This window comes from Photinus pyralis, unplaced genomic scaffold (genome assembly GCF_008802855.1).
Source record: "Photinus pyralis isolate 1611_PpyrPB1 unplaced genomic scaffold, Ppyr1.3 Ppyr1.4_LG9, whole genome shotgun sequence".
NCBI lineage: Eukaryota > Metazoa > Arthropoda > Insecta > Coleoptera > Lampyridae > Photinus > Photinus pyralis.
In genome coordinates this window covers 13,615,043-13,632,761 of record NW_022170878.1, presented here as the reverse complement: position 1 = coordinate 13,632,761, position 17,719 = coordinate 13,615,043, and the positions used below count along the sequence as shown (strand labels likewise).

Genomic DNA, 17,719 nt, shown 5'->3' with positions numbered 1-17,719 from the left:
TTCGTATTTTGTATCAAATCAGCATATGCTATGAGCGGCACATTGCCAATTTAGCTGAAGCGGCACGCTTCAATCTTTGTTGCTCACTCTGTATAATATTATGCAATCGATAGCAGGAGGTTATATACACAAATTCCCCCTTTAGACTTTCTGAATGGTATCACATCTAAATTGCGTTTGTATTGTGAAAGGAATCTCCATTTTATAACGTAATTGCATTTTTGTTCCGTTATGAATAAATTCCGAATTTCGATTTCGTCGTTGTGCGAATTGACCAAGCCATATATCCGGGTTTAAATTGATTCACCTCCAGGGATGGTGTTGCGCGATTCCTAAGGGAGTTGAATCAGGCAACAGAAGTGTACTTTTATGAAAAAGAGCTCTCGAAAAATATTATGCCGTACGCCCACCGATTTTTTCATTCTGAAAGTTTCAGATTGCTTCAATTTCCATATCAAAAGATGTAGCGCGTGTATATTTTAAAGTTTACCCGATTGCCGAAGAGTAGTTTTACGTATACGCGTAAATCAAAGATGAGGCAAGTGGCTCTATTATGAACGAGCTCCCCCCACACCCCTCTCCTTTTCGAAAGGGTTACGACAGAATTCTTTGACTTATTTCGGAATTGTATATTTATGAAGGTACGTAAGTCGTTTACGTGCCGCGGAAATTTATTGCGGGGAAGAATCGGCAAAAGTGTACACATATATCTCTTTGCAACTTGAAAAGTTATTCTGTAAATCGAAATTTTTACGCCGAAATGTGATCTATGTATGCGGTCGCCGTGATTTGTGTGCCGGAGTTTCGATCCCCGTTGCCTTTTGGCTTAGTTTACTTCCATATAAATTGCGATACAATCGATTACTCCCCTATAAAATCGCACAATGCGGAATTTGGAGGCACTTCGGGGATTTGTCGGGGCAATGCATCAAAAAAGAATTTTCGAAATTTTCCGCCCGATAATTGATTTAACGACGCTAATCCGACGGAAAAAAAACTGCCCCGCACTGATTAAGCTGACAGCTCAGACGAGCTCGGATAACAAGTTTTTAAAGTTATAAAACACTTTTACACAATATACTTATGAGTTGTCAAATAACTTTCGAAAGTTTGAAATAATGGAGTAAAATATACGAAAAAAAGCTTATAAAGATGTAAGAGGAAAACTTCAAAGCAAAATTTAGAAATGCAGAAAGCTGCGAAACAGGGAAACTTTCGTACGGCCCTGAGGACATCGCGCCTGGGAGGTGACCAACACCAAGACCTTCCGTATATATTATCAAGCCGGCTCGCTTTTTTATCCGGGCAAAAGATTTTCTATTACAAATCCCGGCGCTTTTCACCCGACGAGCTCTCCTTTATTTTTCTTATCTTAAAGTAAATAAGGATTATTTATTCCACTTCTCCCAAACGGTCTTAGAAAGCCAAAAACGCTAATTAATTAATTAATTCCTCCTCACGTAATTTTCTGCCTACACCCCGAACGGCTAAGCTCTCTGGAACGAAATTAACTTTTCGGCCGGCGGCGCACATCTCATTAGTGGCGATCGCGATTCTTGTTCGTGAACGTTGTTTGTTCACGCCCAACGAACAATGGGATGCCCGCGAAGAGGTCAATTTCGCTGCCACCCCCTCGTCTTAACAGGTCAACCTGCAAGGAGTTATTGATGTTTATCCTCTTGTAACGGTAGCTTTTTAAATTGTGTAAATTAAAGGTTAGAGGTTCAAAGGTATTTCAGAGATGGATAGCGGTTTGGGTTAGAACTTAGAAGAATAAATTGGTTCATTGTAAGGGATCAGCTGCGTATATCCTTTCTGTGTGCGTTTCTGTTTCTTAATTGCCTCCGGAATTTAAAATAAAATACCCAAGCAGTAGGTATTTCGCCATTTCGCGTTGTTTGGAAGAAGAAGTTCCAGATCGCGAATTAGAGGCGGTACATCTTCATTAATTCAAACTAGATTCAACGGTTAATCGTTCAAAGTTCAAAGGTTGGTCGCCGTTTACAGTCCATACCTCACCATTCAAAGTCCAAAGGTTGCGCGGCATTTAAAGTATAAGTTATTGAAATTAATGTATGGTAGATCCAGATGATTTTAACGGTACGCTACCGCATTCCAGGGTTTCAACTAGTACTAGATAGTTCAAAGAACCACAGGGGAGTCTCAGAAGTAAAATCATAGGTCTCCTACTTCAGCCAAAACAAGCACAACGGTCCAAATTGGGGCCACCCTTTGTCTATTTGACCTGCTAGAACTTAGTTGAGGAAATTAGGGGATTAATAAACGGTGTTGTTTGTTAAATTGCACTTCCATCGTCGGATGTACGTGAAAACATTTTCGAAAAGGTAGCTTCAACCATAAGGCGCTCTTTTAAATTTCCACAGTTCAGCACACACATCACTCGATTTAAACGGGCTTTACAAAGTCAAAAACTTTAAATGGGCGGCTTTAATCGCGAAACGTATAGAAAATAATTTATCCTCAAAAGAGCTCCAAGTCGAAAAAAAGATTTGTTTAACTTTTCAAAGCCCTTTTTGCTGCTTTTTTAAAAAATAAAGACAGCTATCAGCAAAAAGAAAGCCTTGAATAATGCATTCATTAGTTTTATTTCGGCTTAAACTTCGCCGGGTTTTATTTTGAATACCTAAATTCATGTAAATGGAGGCGCATAAAAATGTTCCGCCTTAAATGCGTAATTCCCGGATTGACATGATCCGCGTCCGGAACTGGCCGCGCTTCAAATTTATTGGCGCAGCTGTCCGTTCGTATTAATCAAAATTGCGCGATTGTAAAACTAAGTCAATAAAGGTGTAACTAGAAACAACAATAAATTAATTCTGTTGGGAAATATAGAAAAGTTTGGCCGCCATTTGAGGAAGTTACGAAATGTTGTTGCCGGGTTTTGTAATAATATGCGAAAGTTTCGATTCAATTTATTGTATTGTTGTGAATTTTCTACTTTCATGTCCTGTCCATTAAGCTCTACGTGGAAGGCGGCGGAAAAAGTGGACGCGTTGCATTCCATCCTTTTCGCACACGTTTCTAATAAATTGCGCGAGTTTTTATTGTCGATTTTTCTTTTTGATTCTGTGCGGGACATTCATTTTAACCAGGCTTCATAAATATTACTTGCAATGTTATATAAGCGCGCATTCTGGTTGGTTGGTCAATATTAAGACTTCTACAACCGTAGCCGTATGTTTGAAAATAGCGAAGGTTTCCTGTTGGTCATCCTCATGCATTGACAGGGTTCGACACCCACCTCACCGGAATCTCATTTATGGTGTATGTCTAGAACTTCCTCAATCATACGTCATACATGTGAGAACATCAGCAGCCGAAGGGAGCTTTAAAACTGTAAAAACTAATACTAACACAAAGAAGCAGTATCGAGCAACTGGTAGAAAAAGGGGACATTTCAGCGCAATCTGTTTTTAGTCGCGATCCTTGAAAAGTACTACACTTATTATTAGTAATCGGCAGCGAGACGCCAGGGAGCCTAGATTGTTGATAATGGGACATCTCAATTCATCTCCGACCATCGAGATTATGATTGCTTCATTTGCGGTCGTTACAATAATGAAGACTCGTCGCGCGCTATGAGAGCGCCGCGCTCGCGAAATGAAAAGCTGACGGCCACTAAATTCCGCATTATTATAAACGAGAAGGGATATTATGGAGCGGTCATAAAGTTGAAATTAGAAAGCTCTCGGTAGCCGTTAAACTTTTATTATATGTGGAATCTTTTGAGGTACTAAAATTCGAACAATAAAACGTCTGTCGGCCGAATCAAAGTGCAGCGTCGGAGAAGTAAATTAAACACAATTTGAGCACTACACTATACAGAATGTACTCTTATTGAATATCGTGTCGTTCCTGCTTCTCTAGGAGTAATGAAAGCCACGTTAGGTTAATTTGTTCGGTAGACTAAACATTCAACTGCAAGCGCCCATTTAAACAAACAGTAAACTTTTTGAGGAATTCCTAGTGAATTTGTTCGTCTTGCCGATTGAAATATGACTCACGTGCAACAAAAAAAAAAACAATTAGACAACGAAAATAACAGCTTTTTATTGTAAAAAATACCAGTTCATGGTTAAAACTAACAGCAAACTAACGGAGAAGATTCCCGAAAACAGCGTGTGATCCTATCACTACTAAGTCGTTATTCAAATCAATGGCGGTAACTGAGCAACGCCACGATCAACCATGATTTTGAGTTTGATGCTCACTGTCAAATTACATACGAGTATAAGGGGGTTCCCCATCAGTGATGTAACGTCAAACCGATTTTTAACATTGAGGAAAGCGAACTTTGCGGGAGGTTAATATTTAGGTGATCTTTTCTTGTAGGGAGACAAAAAACTACCGTATTTGGTCAAGGATAATTTAAGTAAGCGCGCTCGTTACCACAAAGAACTTGAGGAAGGGATTTGAGTCTGGTCGTTCGTAGTAGTAAAATCATTCTAATTGAAGTTTTCGCCTACTTGCAATAATCTAACCTAGCGTTTCCAATTCTTTGGCCAAACTCTTAACCCCAAACAGCTGCATTAATAAATTGGTGGTTTGTTCGTAAAGTTACAAGGGTACACAAGAAATGACAGCGTTTGGATCAATTGAAATTTCGCGTTGCGATCGGAAAGGTTCACGATCCGTCACTTATCTTTCCCAATTCATTGTCAAAGGAGTGTTTCCGAGGTTCTCAGTGAGATTTAAAGGTTTTAGATGCTTCCAGAGAATTAAAAAGCTTTAAAAGGGATTATTTTAAAAAAATCCTTGCGGTTTAAGAAACCTTCAGAAAAATATCAGGAAGCTTTAAAAGGTGTCCTCTGTGTGTCAGAGAGCTTTAGATGATTAGCAGAGGGGTTCAAAGAGTTTTAAAAACTTTCAGAGAATGAGAAGTCTGTAACAAGAAGGCAGAGACACCCCAATCTGCTGTTTTCAAATTTCCAATTTTTTCAGGGAACTCTTACACAGCAATGTCTCACTAAGGGGATGTAACTGTAGTGGTGCATTATATATTTTTGTTGTTTTGGTTGATTATGTTATTTCTAAAATAAAGAAACGATGACTTCTGGCATATATTGGGGTCGACATATTGTAGAACATAAGCTGAAAACGGATATCATGGGACACTGAGATGGTAAATTGATACTCAAGGAGCTATTAATCTAGCTACTCATAATTAGCGGAGATAATGTTCGCAATTATCTCGCTTCATATTATTTCTGAACTACTGCGATATCATTTACTCGCACCAAAAAGGCAAAAACTATCGGGTTAACAAGCACTTTAGTTTCAAACTACCTTCTACAGTAAACTTGAATTTAAATTAAGTTTAAATAAAAAGGTGAGCTCATACCGAACGAACCTCGTATTAAGACGCGATTATGAACGCGAATCTTCTAGCCAGCCAACTCATATTACACCGCTTTCTTGTCAACGGCTAACATTAAAAACTCCCACTTTTATATTATACATTAACCTTCTCGTCTTGAAAATAAAAGCTCCGATTACTTCGAGCACTAATGCACCAATAAACCGTTATGAATCGTAATTTATGGCCCCCTTAGAGTTACTTTCGCAATTTTCGTTACACGATAAAAGTTGAACTCGGCCGTGTAGAAAACTGTTTACCCGCTCGTTCAATAATTGCCTTTCAATCCGGATTACTTACTTTGAACGTAAACATGCCTCCTAATGAGCTTTACGTACGGCCTTTTCATTTGACGAAAATCCCAACGCTAACAACCGAAATTCCACGTTTTTACAAGCTCTATTTTTGTTGCGCGGTACCTGATAAAACTTCGCGAGGAAGTTTGGGTTTCCATTTCTCCATGCTGGCGCCAGTTTCTTCAACCCTTAGCTGAAGATGGTTGAGTCAGAGCGACAATTTTGGAATGATTCAGTAGAAAATATTTATAAAAATGCATTTAAGCGATTCAATAGTCTCTGAGTATTCTAGCAAGTTGTACCTAAAGTACCACAAGGACCTGAAGAAATAATCGTTTATGCCCTTTCAAACTAGTACACAGAATGGAAATTATTACCTTCCCTTTTTACCAAAAATCGACTGCACCAAAATTTCTCGGGAAAACACTTTTTTTTATTAATTTTGGTGTGTAGAATCCAAAACAATTCTTACTTTTTCGATTAGACTTCTCAATCAAAGGTTATAGACTAGAAACCAATTTCGAAAAAAAATTCAAAAGGCTGTAACTTTTGAACTAGTAGCCCAATCTTGGATCTGTTTGAAATTATGGATTCTACAGGCTACATTTTATAAGAAAAATTTTTTTCCGGATAGATCTGAAACAATTTTTCTTTCGGGGCTCAAAAAAAGGCAGTGTACAACCTTCCTTTTTTACCAAAAATCTCTGAAACTCTCTGAAACTTTCTGAAAATCTCTTAAGTTCATCCCTGGTACTCTCTTAAAACTTTCTAAAACGCTCCGAAGTTCTCTAACAGTCTCTGAAATTCTCTGAAACTCTAAAAAAATTCTGAAACTCTCTGAAAGTCTCTGAAACATTCTGAAACTCTCTGAAACAATCTGAAACACTCTGAAACTCTCTAAAACCATCTGAAACTCTCTGAAACTCTCTTAAATTCTTTGAAACTCTCTGTGAAACTCTCCGAAACTCTCTGAAATTCACTGAACCCCTCTGACACTCTAAAACCCCGAAAAACTCTTTGAAACTCTCTTAAACTCTCGGAAACTCTCTGTGAAACTCTCTGAAATTACATTCTGACACTCTCTAAAACCCTCAGAAACTCTCTGAAACTCTCTAAAACCCTCTGAAACTTTCAAAAACCTCAGAAACTCTCTGAAGCTTCTATAAGAAAATTTTTTTCCGGATAGATCTGAGACAATTTTTCTTTCGGGGCTCAAAAAAAGGCAGTGTACAACCTTCCTTTTTTACCAAAAATCGACTGCACCAAAATGTCTCGGGAAAACACTTTTGCTTATTAATTTTGGTGTGTAGAATCCAAAACAATTCTTACTTTTTCGATTAGACTTCTCAATCAAAGGTTATAGACTAGAAACCAATTTCGAAAAAAAATTCAAAAGGCTGTAACTTTTGAACTAGTAGCCCAATCTTGGAACTGTTTGAAATTATGGATTCTACAGGCTACACTTTATAAGAAAAATTTTTTTCCGGATAGATCTGAGACAATTTTTCTTTCGGGGCTCAAAAGAAGGCAGTGTACAACCTTCCTTTTTTACCAAAAATCCCTGCAACTCTCTGAAACTTTCTGAAACGCTCCGAAGCTCTCTAACAGTCTCTGAAATTCTCTGAAACACTCTAAAAAAATTCTGAAACTCTCTAAAAGTCTCTGAAACTCTTTGAAACTCTCTTAAACACTCTGAAACTCTCTGTGAAACCCTCCGAAACTCTCTGAAATTCACTAAAACCTTCTGACACTCTCTAAAACCCTCAGAAACTCTCTGAAACTCTCTAAAACCATCTGAAACTCTCAAAAACCTCTGAAACTCTCTAAAACTTTCTGAAAGTCTCTTAAGTTCGTCTCTGAAACTCTCTTAAAACTTTCTGAAACGCTCGGAAGCTCTCTAACAGTCTCTGAAATTCTCTGAAACTCTAAAAAAAATTCTGAAACTCTCTGAAACACTCTGAAACTCTCTAAAACTTTCTGAAAGTCTCTTAAGTTCGTCTCTGAAACTCTCTTAAAACTTTCTGAAACGCTCGGAAGCTCTCTAACAGTCTCTGAAATTCTCTGAAACTCTAAAAAAAATTCTGAAACTCTCTGAAACACTCTGAAACACTCTGAAACTCTCTAAAACCCTCTGAAACTCTCTGAAACTCTCTTAAATTCTCTGAAACTCTCTGTGAAACTCTCCGAAACTCTCTGAAATTCACTGAACCCCTCTGACACTCTAAAGCCCTGAGAAACTCTCTGAAACTCTCTGAAACTCTCTGTGAAACTCTCAGAAACTCTGAAATTCACTGAAACCTTCTGACACCCTCTAAAACTCTCAGAAACTCTCTGAAACTCTCTAAAACCCTCTGAAACTTTCAAAAACCTCAGAAACTCTCTGAAGCTTCTATAAGAAAATTTTTTTCCGGATAGATCTGAGACAATTTTTCTTTCGGGGCTCAAAAGAAGGCAGTGTACAACCTTCCTTTTTTACCAAAAATCCCTGCAACTCTCTGAAACTTTCTGAAAATCTCTTAAGTTCATCCCTGGAACTCTCTTAAAACTTTCTAAAACGCTCCGAAGCTCTCTAACAGTCTCTGAAATTCTCTGAAACACTCTAAAAAAATTCTGAAACTCTCTAAAAGTCTCTGAAACACTCTGAAACTCTCTGAAACACTCTGAAACTATCTAAAACCCTCTGAAACTCTTTGAAACTCTCTTAAACACTCTGAAACTCTCTGTGAAACCCTCCGAAACTCTCTGAAATTCACTAAAACCTTCTGACACTCTCTAAAACCCTCAGAAACTCTCTGAAACTCTCTAAAACCATCTGAAACTCTCAAAAACCTCTGAAACTCTCTAAAACTTTCTGAAAGTCTCTTAAGTTCGTCTCTGAAACTCTCTTAAAACTTTCTGAAACGCTCGGAAGCTCTCTAACAGTCTCTGAAATTCTCTGAAACTCTAAAAAAAATCTGAAACTCTCTGAAATACTCTGAAACACTCTGAAACTCTCTAAAACCCTCTGAAACTCTCTGAAACTCTCTTAAATTCTCTGAAACTCTCTGTGAAACTCTCCGAAACTCTCTGAAATTCACTGAACCCCTCTGACACTCTAAAGCCCTGAGAAACTCTTTGAAACTCTCTTAAACTCTCTGAAACTCTCTGTGAAACCCTCAGAAACTCTCTGAAATTCACTGAAACCTTCTGACACCCTCTAAAACCCTCAGAAACTCTCTGAAACTCTCTAAAACCCTCTGAAACTCTCAAAAACCTCAGAAACTCTCTGAAGCTTCTATAAGAAAATTTTTTTCCGGTGAGATCTGAAACAATTTTTCTTTCGGGGCTCAAAAAAAGGCAGTGTACAACCTTCCTTTGTTACCAAAAATCGACTGCACCAAAATTTCTCGGGAAAACACTTTTTCTGATTAATTTTGGTGTGTAGAATCCAAAACAATTCGTACTTTTTCGATTAGACTTCTCAATCAAAAGTTATAGAATAGAAACCAATTTCGAAAAAAAATTCAAAGGGCTGTAACTTTTGAACTAGTAGCCCAATCTTCAAGCTGTTTGAAAATATGGATTCTACGGGCCAAATTCTATGGGAAAATGATTTTTCCCCGTCGATATCAGACAAATTTTTTTTCCGGCCTCAAAAAAGGCAGTACTTTTAAGTTATTCAAAGATTTGAGAACAATTTAGAAATGTTTAGGGAAAGTTTCCATTGTCACAAAATCAAATATAAAAATCCGATACATCTGAATACCGAACTCGATAGTCTACTTAACTTAAAAACAATAGGGACCTTTCTTATATCCTTAAGACCATGTGTACCAATTTTCAAAGCGATTGCACGTTTCTAAAGTGATCATGCACATGGACAAACGGATGGTCAAAAATGGATCTGTTCCAAAATCACTAGGATTAATTTCAGAAAGGCGTACGTATCATGTGCACGACGTACGATTGCCTTGAAAACTGGTACACGTATTCTTAAGGATATAACTGGTATAAGAAAGGTCCTGGTAGGTACCTCCTATATAATAATATAATAATTATAATAATACGCTTTTACTCCCCTTAAATTTGTATATACCAATAGAAATATAAAAAAGCTAACCCCATACAAAGTGTAACTTGATTTTTTAAGTAGTATTAAGCCTTTTATCTAGTATACTATTTTAAATTTTTAATGTATTTGAGTGACAAGTATTTGAATACTTTTTACTGTATTCGAATACCTTTGAAAGTATTCGAATACTTTTGTATTTGAATACTTTTCAATGTATCTGTATTTAGTATTCGTTTGTGCTGGACGTAAAAGTATTTAGTATTCAAATACTTTTGCCCAGCTCTGGAGTTTGTGTAAGAATTACACGTTTAACCGCGTTTTCTACACTATTTTAGAAAAACCGTCATAAATCATTTTTATATCAACTCCTTTAAAAAAGAAAAATATAATCCCGGACACATTTCTTGCCTCACGAAAAACTGCATCGGCATAAAGCGCAGGTGTTCAATTTACTAAACAACGTTCAGTTTAGTTTGGAAATAAAAATAGATCACTCTTCAACGAGCGATATCATAATTGATGGCTGACAATAAACTTTAAGGGCTTCTTAAACGAACGCGTTGTATGTTATCATAGTAAACGCTACATTAATCCGAAAAGAATCCGCATCCCGAAATCTGTTTGCCGAACTATTTACTTACAATGTTAATTTAAGCTACGCAAGGTAACTAAACTGTAATCAAACCTAAAGCAATTTAATATTTCATCAGCGAACCGAACCGACATAAACTAGATGATTTGGGTTCAACATTTGATGTAGATTAACTAGAAGGACAATGTTATCATGCATAACTTAGGAGAAACTTCAATTTGTAGTGTTGTTGTTTTACAGGATCTATTAAGTTTATAAATGTTGTACGGGCAACCCTATTCAATTCAATACATTGTCAATAAAATATGGAATACAAGCGGCTTCTGTTTCTAATTTGAATAACTCTCTGTTCAGTGGTTTGGAACATAATTCTTTCTTTAATAAATGCCCAAGTGGTTGGGTCGTGTTTATGTGAGATGGGAAAATTTATATCAGTCATCAGGTTTCGATACAACGAAGTGACCGCAATGTACTGTCATGTGTCGGTCTACTGCGATCGAAATCTCAGGTAACGGATATGCGTCCTCCTTCGTTCGTACAAACTCGATATTTTTCGCCAGAAATCGTCGATATGTGAGATAATTCTGGCTCTTCGGGAGTCAACCGACAGACACCACGCGATATTTCTGAAATGTGGGACATCGTTTACTGGTTTAGGTCAGAAGAGGTTACAAACTTGATGTGGGTGTCCTCGCTACGCTTCTATAACTTGAGCGTGATCACTTACTGATTGCGTCTTGCGACTTGTATTCCGATTGGTAGTTTGATTTCATGGCGAAGAGAGAGAGAGAGCGTTTTTAGGGAGCGACTTTCCGTGAAAAATATTTCGGTTTGGACTTTTCGGAAAATATCGTTGAAGAGCTTTTGAGAAATGGATACTACTGAAGCAGTTTTTGATGGCGAAAAGCATTGCTATATTAGGAAAGCTTGCCTCTCAAACTTTGTAGCATACCTTTGATGCTCTTTGATTGTCTTCGGGACTCGACCCTTTCTGCAACTCTTACAAACTACTAGCTAACACTGATACTCTCTAAATATTTGGGATTTTTTTTCAAAATTCTTTGAAAACCTCAGAATCTTGATTAAGCTTTTAAATCTCTCTAACGTCTCTGAATCCCCTTGTATCTGAATGGCCCTGACGCCAAATTCCAAAACTATGGGAATTCTGTTCGAATTACGCTTTCCAATAATTTTAGAATGTGGTTAGCATTATCATTTTCAATTTCATGCACTAGCATTCGTCTGAGCGTGCAGCTCATTCGAGCGCATCCGTTTCGGGCGCGTAAAAATGTGAAACGCCAGAATCGAATCCCGGATAAACTCGTATAGGTAAAAGCCGACATCGTCGGTCGATGGGGAGAAAAACCGTTTACATATCTGTCTCCTTATTGCGAGCGACACTGATGTATTGCTCAAATATTGTATCGACTTTGTCATTTCGCCTTTCCTGACAGCCTACATACACGTTTGTGCATTCAAATTCGCGAGAGTAGGCCGTAACGGACAGGGAAGCATTTTCCAGTAGAATTATTCATTGGATTGATTTATTAATGCATGGCCCGCCTTCGCAAATAATGGTGTGTCTTAATGGGTTTCAATTTAAAATGATCAAAGGCTTATACGAAAAAGAGTCGTAACGTATTTTCACGTAGGTTAAATAAGGTTTCCTCGGTTTTAGGCAAAGTGCTCGTGCTAATTAGAAAATTCGGTCGTCATCAAATGACGATTTAGGTAATTAAAGTGCAATAGCGTGTTATGTGTAGCAAGAGGGGTTGTAATATTACATACCCTTGCATTGAAATGGAGTGGCAATTTCTTGTTACGGTCGAAATTGACGCGACAATCATATTTAATGCCAATTAAGCATATTGAAATTTACATGGGGACTAAACAAATTCCCTACATTTTCGCTCATTTATACGTAACCACTATTTACCGTCTCGTGATGGGTTTCGACAGAACGTCCAAAAGAAGTACGAAAATCTCCACAACTCCCAAATTTAAAACTACAAAATCACCCGAAACTCACTAAACCCCCTTGAAAATCCCCTGAAACTCTTTTAAAACTAATTTCAAACCTAACAAACACTCTGAAACCCTCTGAAACTCTCAAAAAACTCTGAAACTCTTTGAAACTTTCTGAATATTTCTGAAAATTTCTTAAGTTCGTCTCTGAAACTCTCTTAAAACTTTCTGAAACGCTCCGAAAGTCTCTAACAGTCTCTGAAAATCTCTGAAACTCTAAAAAAATTCTGAAACTCTCTGAAAGTCTCTCAAACACTGTAAAACCCTCTGAAACCCTCTGAAACTCTCTGTGAAACTCTCCGAAACTCCCTGAAATTCACTGAAACCCCCTGGCACTCTCTAAAACCCTCTGAAACTCTCAAAAACCTCTGAAACTTTCTAAAAATCTCTCTAAACTCTCTTAAAACTTTCTGAAACGCTCCGAAGCTCTCTAACAGTCTTTGAAATTCTCTGAAACTCTCTAAAAAAATTCTGAAATTCTCTGAAAGTCTCTGAAACATTCTGAAACTCTCTGAAACACTCTGAAACTCTCTAAAACCCTCTGAAACTCTCTGTGAAATTCTCCGAAACTCTCTTAAATTCACTGAAACCCTCTGAAACTCTCAAAAACCTCTGAAACTCTGAAACTCTCTGAAACTTTCTGAAAATCTTTTAAGTTCGTCTCTGAAACTCTCTTAAAACTTTCGGAAACGCTCCGAAGCTCTCTCACAGTCTCTGAAATTCTCTGAAAGTCTCTGAAACATTCTGAAACTCTCTGAAACTTTCTGAAAATCTCTTAAGTGCGTCTCTGAAACTCTCTTAAAACTTTCTGAAACGCTCCGAAGCTCTCTAACAGTCTGAAATTCTCTGAAACTCTCTAAAAAAATTCTGAAACTCTCTGAGTCTCTGAAACATTCAGAAACTCTCTGAAACTCTCTAAAAAACTCTGAAACTCTCTGAAAGTCTCTCAAACATTCTAAAACTCTCTAAAACCCTCCGAAACTCTCTGAAACTCTCTGTGAAACTCTCCGAAACACTCTGAAATTCACTGAAACCCTCTGGCACTCTCTAAAACCCTCAGAAACTCTCTGAAACTCTCTGAAACCCTCTGAAACTCTCAAAATCCTCTGAAACTCTGAAACCTCTGAAACTTTCTGAAAATCTCTTAAGTTCGTCTCTGAAACTCTCTCTAAAAAAATTCTGAAACTCTCGAAAAGTATCTGAAACATTCTGAAATTCTCTGAAACACTCTGAAACTCTCTGAAACACTCTGAAACTCTCTAAAACCCTCTGAAACTCTCTTAAACTCTCTGAAACTCTCTGCAAAACTCTCCGAAGCTCTCTGAAATTCACTGAAACCCTCTGACACTCTCTAAAACCCTCATAAACTCTCTGAAACTTTCTGAAACCCTCTGAAACTCTCAAAAACCTCTGAAACTCTGAAACTCTCTGAAACTTTCCGAAAATCAGTTAAGTTCGTCTCTGAAACTCTCTTAAAACTTTCTGAAACGCTCCGAAGCTCTCTAACATTCTCTGAAATTCTCTGAAACTCTAAAAAAATTCTGAAACTCTGAAAGTCTCTGAAACATTCTGAAACTCTCTAAAACCATCTGAAAATCTCTTAAGTTCGTCTCTGAAACCCTCTTAAAACTTTCTGAAACGCTCCGAAGCTCTCTAACAGTCTCTGAAATTCTCTGAAACTCCCTATAAAAATTCTAAAACTCTCTGAAAGTCTCTGAAACACTGAAACTCTCTGAAACACTCTGAAACTCTCTAAAACCCTCTGAAACTCTCTGAAACTCTCTGTGAAACTCTCCGAAACTCTCTGAAATTCACTGAAACCCTCTGACACTCTCTAAACCCCTCAGAAACTCTCTGAAACTTTCTGAAACCCTCTGAAATTCTGTGAAACTCTCAGAAACTCTCAGAAACTCTCTGAAACTCTCTGAAACGCTCTAGAACTCTCAAAAACCTCTGAAACTCTCTGGAACTTTCTGAAAATCTCTTAAGTTCGTCTCTGAAACTCTCTTAAAACTTTCTGCAACTCTCCGAAGCTCTAACAGTCTCTGAAATTCTCTGAAACTCTAAAAAAATTCTGAAAGTCTCTGAAAGTTTCTGAAACATTCTGAAACTCTCTTAAACTCTCTGTGGAACTCTCCGAAACTCTCTGAAATTCACTGAAACCCTCTGACACTCTGAAACACTCTGAAACTCTCTAAAACCCTCTGAAACTCTCTGAAACTCTCTGTGAAACTCTCCGAAACTCTCTGAAATTCACTGAAACCCTCTGACACTCTCTAAAACCCTCAGAAACTCTCTGAAACTTTCTGAAACCCTCTGAAATTCTGTGAAACTCTCAGCAACTCTCAGAAACTCTCTGAAACTCTCTGAAACGCTCTGGAACTCTCAAAAACCTCTGAAACTCTCTGAAACTTTCTGAAAATCTCTTAAGTTCGTCTCTGAAACTCTCTTAAAACTTTCTGCAACTCTCCGAAGCTCTAACAGTCTCTGAAATTCTCTGAAACTCTAAAAAAATTCTGAAAGTCTCTGAAAGTTTCTGAAACATTCTGAAAATCTCTTAAACTCTCTGTGGAACTCTCCGAAACTCTCTGAAATTCACTGAAACCCTCTGACACTCACTAAAACCCTGAGAAACTCTCTGAAACTTTCTGAAACCCTCTGAAACTCTGTGAAACTCTCAGAAACTCTCTGAAACGCTCTAAAACTCTCAAAAACCACTGAAACTCTCTGAAACTTTCTGAAAATCTCTTAAGTTCGTCTCTGAAACTCTCTTAAAACTTTCTGCAACTCTCCGAAGCTCTAACAGTCTCTGAAATTCTCTGAAACTCTAAAAAAATTCTGAAAGTCTCTGAAAGTTTCTGAAACATTCTGAAACTCTCTTAAACTCTCTGTGAAACTCTCCGAAACTCTCTGAAATTCACTGAACCCCTCTGACACTCTCTAAAACCCCCAGAAACTCTCTGAAAGTCTCTGAAACACTCCGAAAATCTCTTAAGCTGGTCTCTAAAACCCTTTATACACATTTCTGAAATCAGCTGAAACAATCTGAAACTCACTGTAACCCTTCTACGAGCTTCTGACACTGTACTATGTTCTCTGAGACCCCCCCCCCCTGAAGCACTCAATAACCCTGAAAATCCTTTAAAACTGTGAAGTCTGAACCTTCTAAACTCTATGGACTGTCATTGGAAATACTTCAAAGCACAAGTTAATTTTGATTTCCATTACAGTTTCACGCAGTAGAATACATTGCAATATACGCCCGCAGAGACGAATCTGCACATAAAGCTGTGCAAAAACAACTCGAAAAAAAAAACAAAATTAAACCAGGAAATTAATTTACAGTGTTAATAACTCGAACCGCCTTTGAAACGTCAGGTATTAATTAACGTTTCTTATTAACTTCTTTCGTTTGCCCATAACCTGGTTACTCTTTCCGCTTTAAGCTTTGAAGGGCGCATAAAGCGATTACAAAGAATATCTAATCATTCACTTTAAAAGTTCTTACTAGGATTAAGGGCCCTTTTTTTACTTCCACTCTCGCAGATTATCGGAAAGTAAGGCGCAGGAAATAAACTTAACGCACCAGGAAGTTTCTTAGAGGATTGTTTCTGCTTATTAAAACTTTTACAGGTTAATATGATTCTCACTGAAATGTTTCAAGTACCGAAAGTAATGAGGTCAAGTCACAATCTGGAGTCAGTTGTCACGGATTCATTATCCAGCTGTTTGTGGGTAAACAAAGTGTAGTGAGACAGGGACAGTTATACTGGTTTATCAACTTATCATCACTCACCTGCTCCTAAAATTAGACCTCCTAATGATAGTGTTAGGTTTAAGTGCCAGTTCCTTTATTCGTTTATTTACTTGTTGAAATTCACTGAATCACCCTAAATTGCATTTTGCTACTCAGTAAGTTACTCTACAATAAGATCTTATTTACTGACCTCCCGAGCGCTTTCTTTGCAAGTTAAATATCCATTTCGGTTTTTTTTTATTACTTCCTGGAAGCTATATGAAGTGTGCTCAAGCATTTCTAGTCATGAGTTCAAGTTTTGTTTACGTGACAAGTTGTAACAATTTTAAAAGAACAACTGCCTCAAATAAATATCGTCCATTTGTGTGACCAAGTTTAATATTTATTATACAACTAACTGTCATCAATTTTATTCATCAAGTTAATGTTGATTATTCATCTTAAAGAAGAATCTTAATAATTTAGGGTAACTAAATTTAATCAATTTGTTCAATCGATCGCTTGTTGCGTGGTATTTGTTTTTTCTTGGCCCTGAATGTCTGTTTTTCTTTCAGTTTGGTTTCGAATAGATTTGTTTCATCCGTAAATCTTATGCAAGTGGAATCCAGACACTTTTTTAATGCAAATTAAGGTTTCAAACAAGCGTACACAATGGATCACAAATTTTGATTACTGCCATGACTCTCAAAAGCAAAATCAGATGGTTCAGCCAAGCGTCTGAAATTTAATGTACAAAACACCCATTAACGCAAATTAAATTGAAGATTAATGACCCGGATCACTAAAGCATATTTTTCTGTTGATGGTATCGAGCCCGTCTGGATCATGTAACATTAATAATACGACGACAGTGGAACGATGCGGTCCAATTTTCCGTTTCTGCTCATGGTCGTCATTCGAGTAACCTACCAGTTCACCCACACAAATTTCGTTGTTAAGAAACTCGTTGATTGTGACAAGAGAAACGTTTCCAAGTTCTACTCTAATCTGCGCAATGAAGGGGGACGACAGTACCTAGACTTCGACGCAGTGTTCCCGAAGGCTATGGACGAAACCGTTGGGGTAAGTGGGGCGGGTTTCGGCTCGGATGATGTTCTGATCATCCCCAGGTTCTATGCGACATCGAAACGAGTTTGGATGAAAAGGTGTACGCCAAATTGTTTACGATACGCGAGCGAAATTGTTGCGCATCCATGCATAAGTATATGGGGGAGTTTGCCTATGCACTTGAGCAAAGTGCCGGCATAGCGCCAGGTGTGTGTCCGATACCGAAAGTAAGTTGGTTCGCCGTTTTGGCGCTTAATCCTCTCGTTATTTTAGAGAAAATACCGCGCTCGGAACCACTACTTGGATTTTTCAAAAATTTCCCTCCAGACTTTTCCCTTTGGACACTTACGTTTAACAATAAAGGTGGTTGATAACGACGCCAACAGCGCTGTTCTGTTCTGCATAACCTGCTACATTGACAATGTTCTAAATTGAATGTTGCGCGTATTTTACTTGCTATTAGACACCTCTTTTTTCAACCATCAACCCTTATTCCCACCCACTTGTGTTGGTAAATATATTCAAATGTGAAATAATATATTTTTGATTTCGTGAGTCTCTCAAAAGCTCCTTA

The 17,719-nt window shown here is 37.7% G+C and overlaps 1 protein-coding gene across 1 annotated transcript; it reads left to right on the top strand.

Annotated features, from left to right (window-relative positions):
- Window positions 1-16,956: 16,956 nt before the first annotated feature.
- On the top strand, window positions 16,957-17,637 carry LOC116179995. The gene is made up of 3 exons (XM_031499816.1): window positions 16,957-17,160; window positions 17,208-17,372; window positions 17,419-17,637. The coding sequence occupies exons 1-3, from the start codon at window positions 16,957-16,959 to the stop codon at window positions 17,578-17,580; spliced, it is 531 nt and encodes a 176-aa protein (XP_031355676.1). The 3' UTR covers window positions 17,581-17,637.
- The last annotated feature ends 82 nt before the right edge of the window (window positions 17,638-17,719 follow it).

Excerpts from the sequence above, each read along its gene's own strand:
- LOC116179995 (XM_031499816.1), top strand. The coding sequence starts at position 16,957 with ATGCGGTCCAATTTTCCGTTTCTGCTCATGGTCGTCATTCGAGTAACC. Across the intron at positions 17,161-17,207 it reads CTATGGACGAAACCGTTGGG|GTTCTATGCGACATCGAAAC; the intron begins GTAAGTGGGGCG and ends GATCATCCCCAG. Across the intron at positions 17,373-17,418 it reads GTGTGTGTCCGATACCGAAA|AGAAAATACCGCGCTCGGAA; the intron begins GTAAGTTGGTTC and ends TCGTTATTTTAG.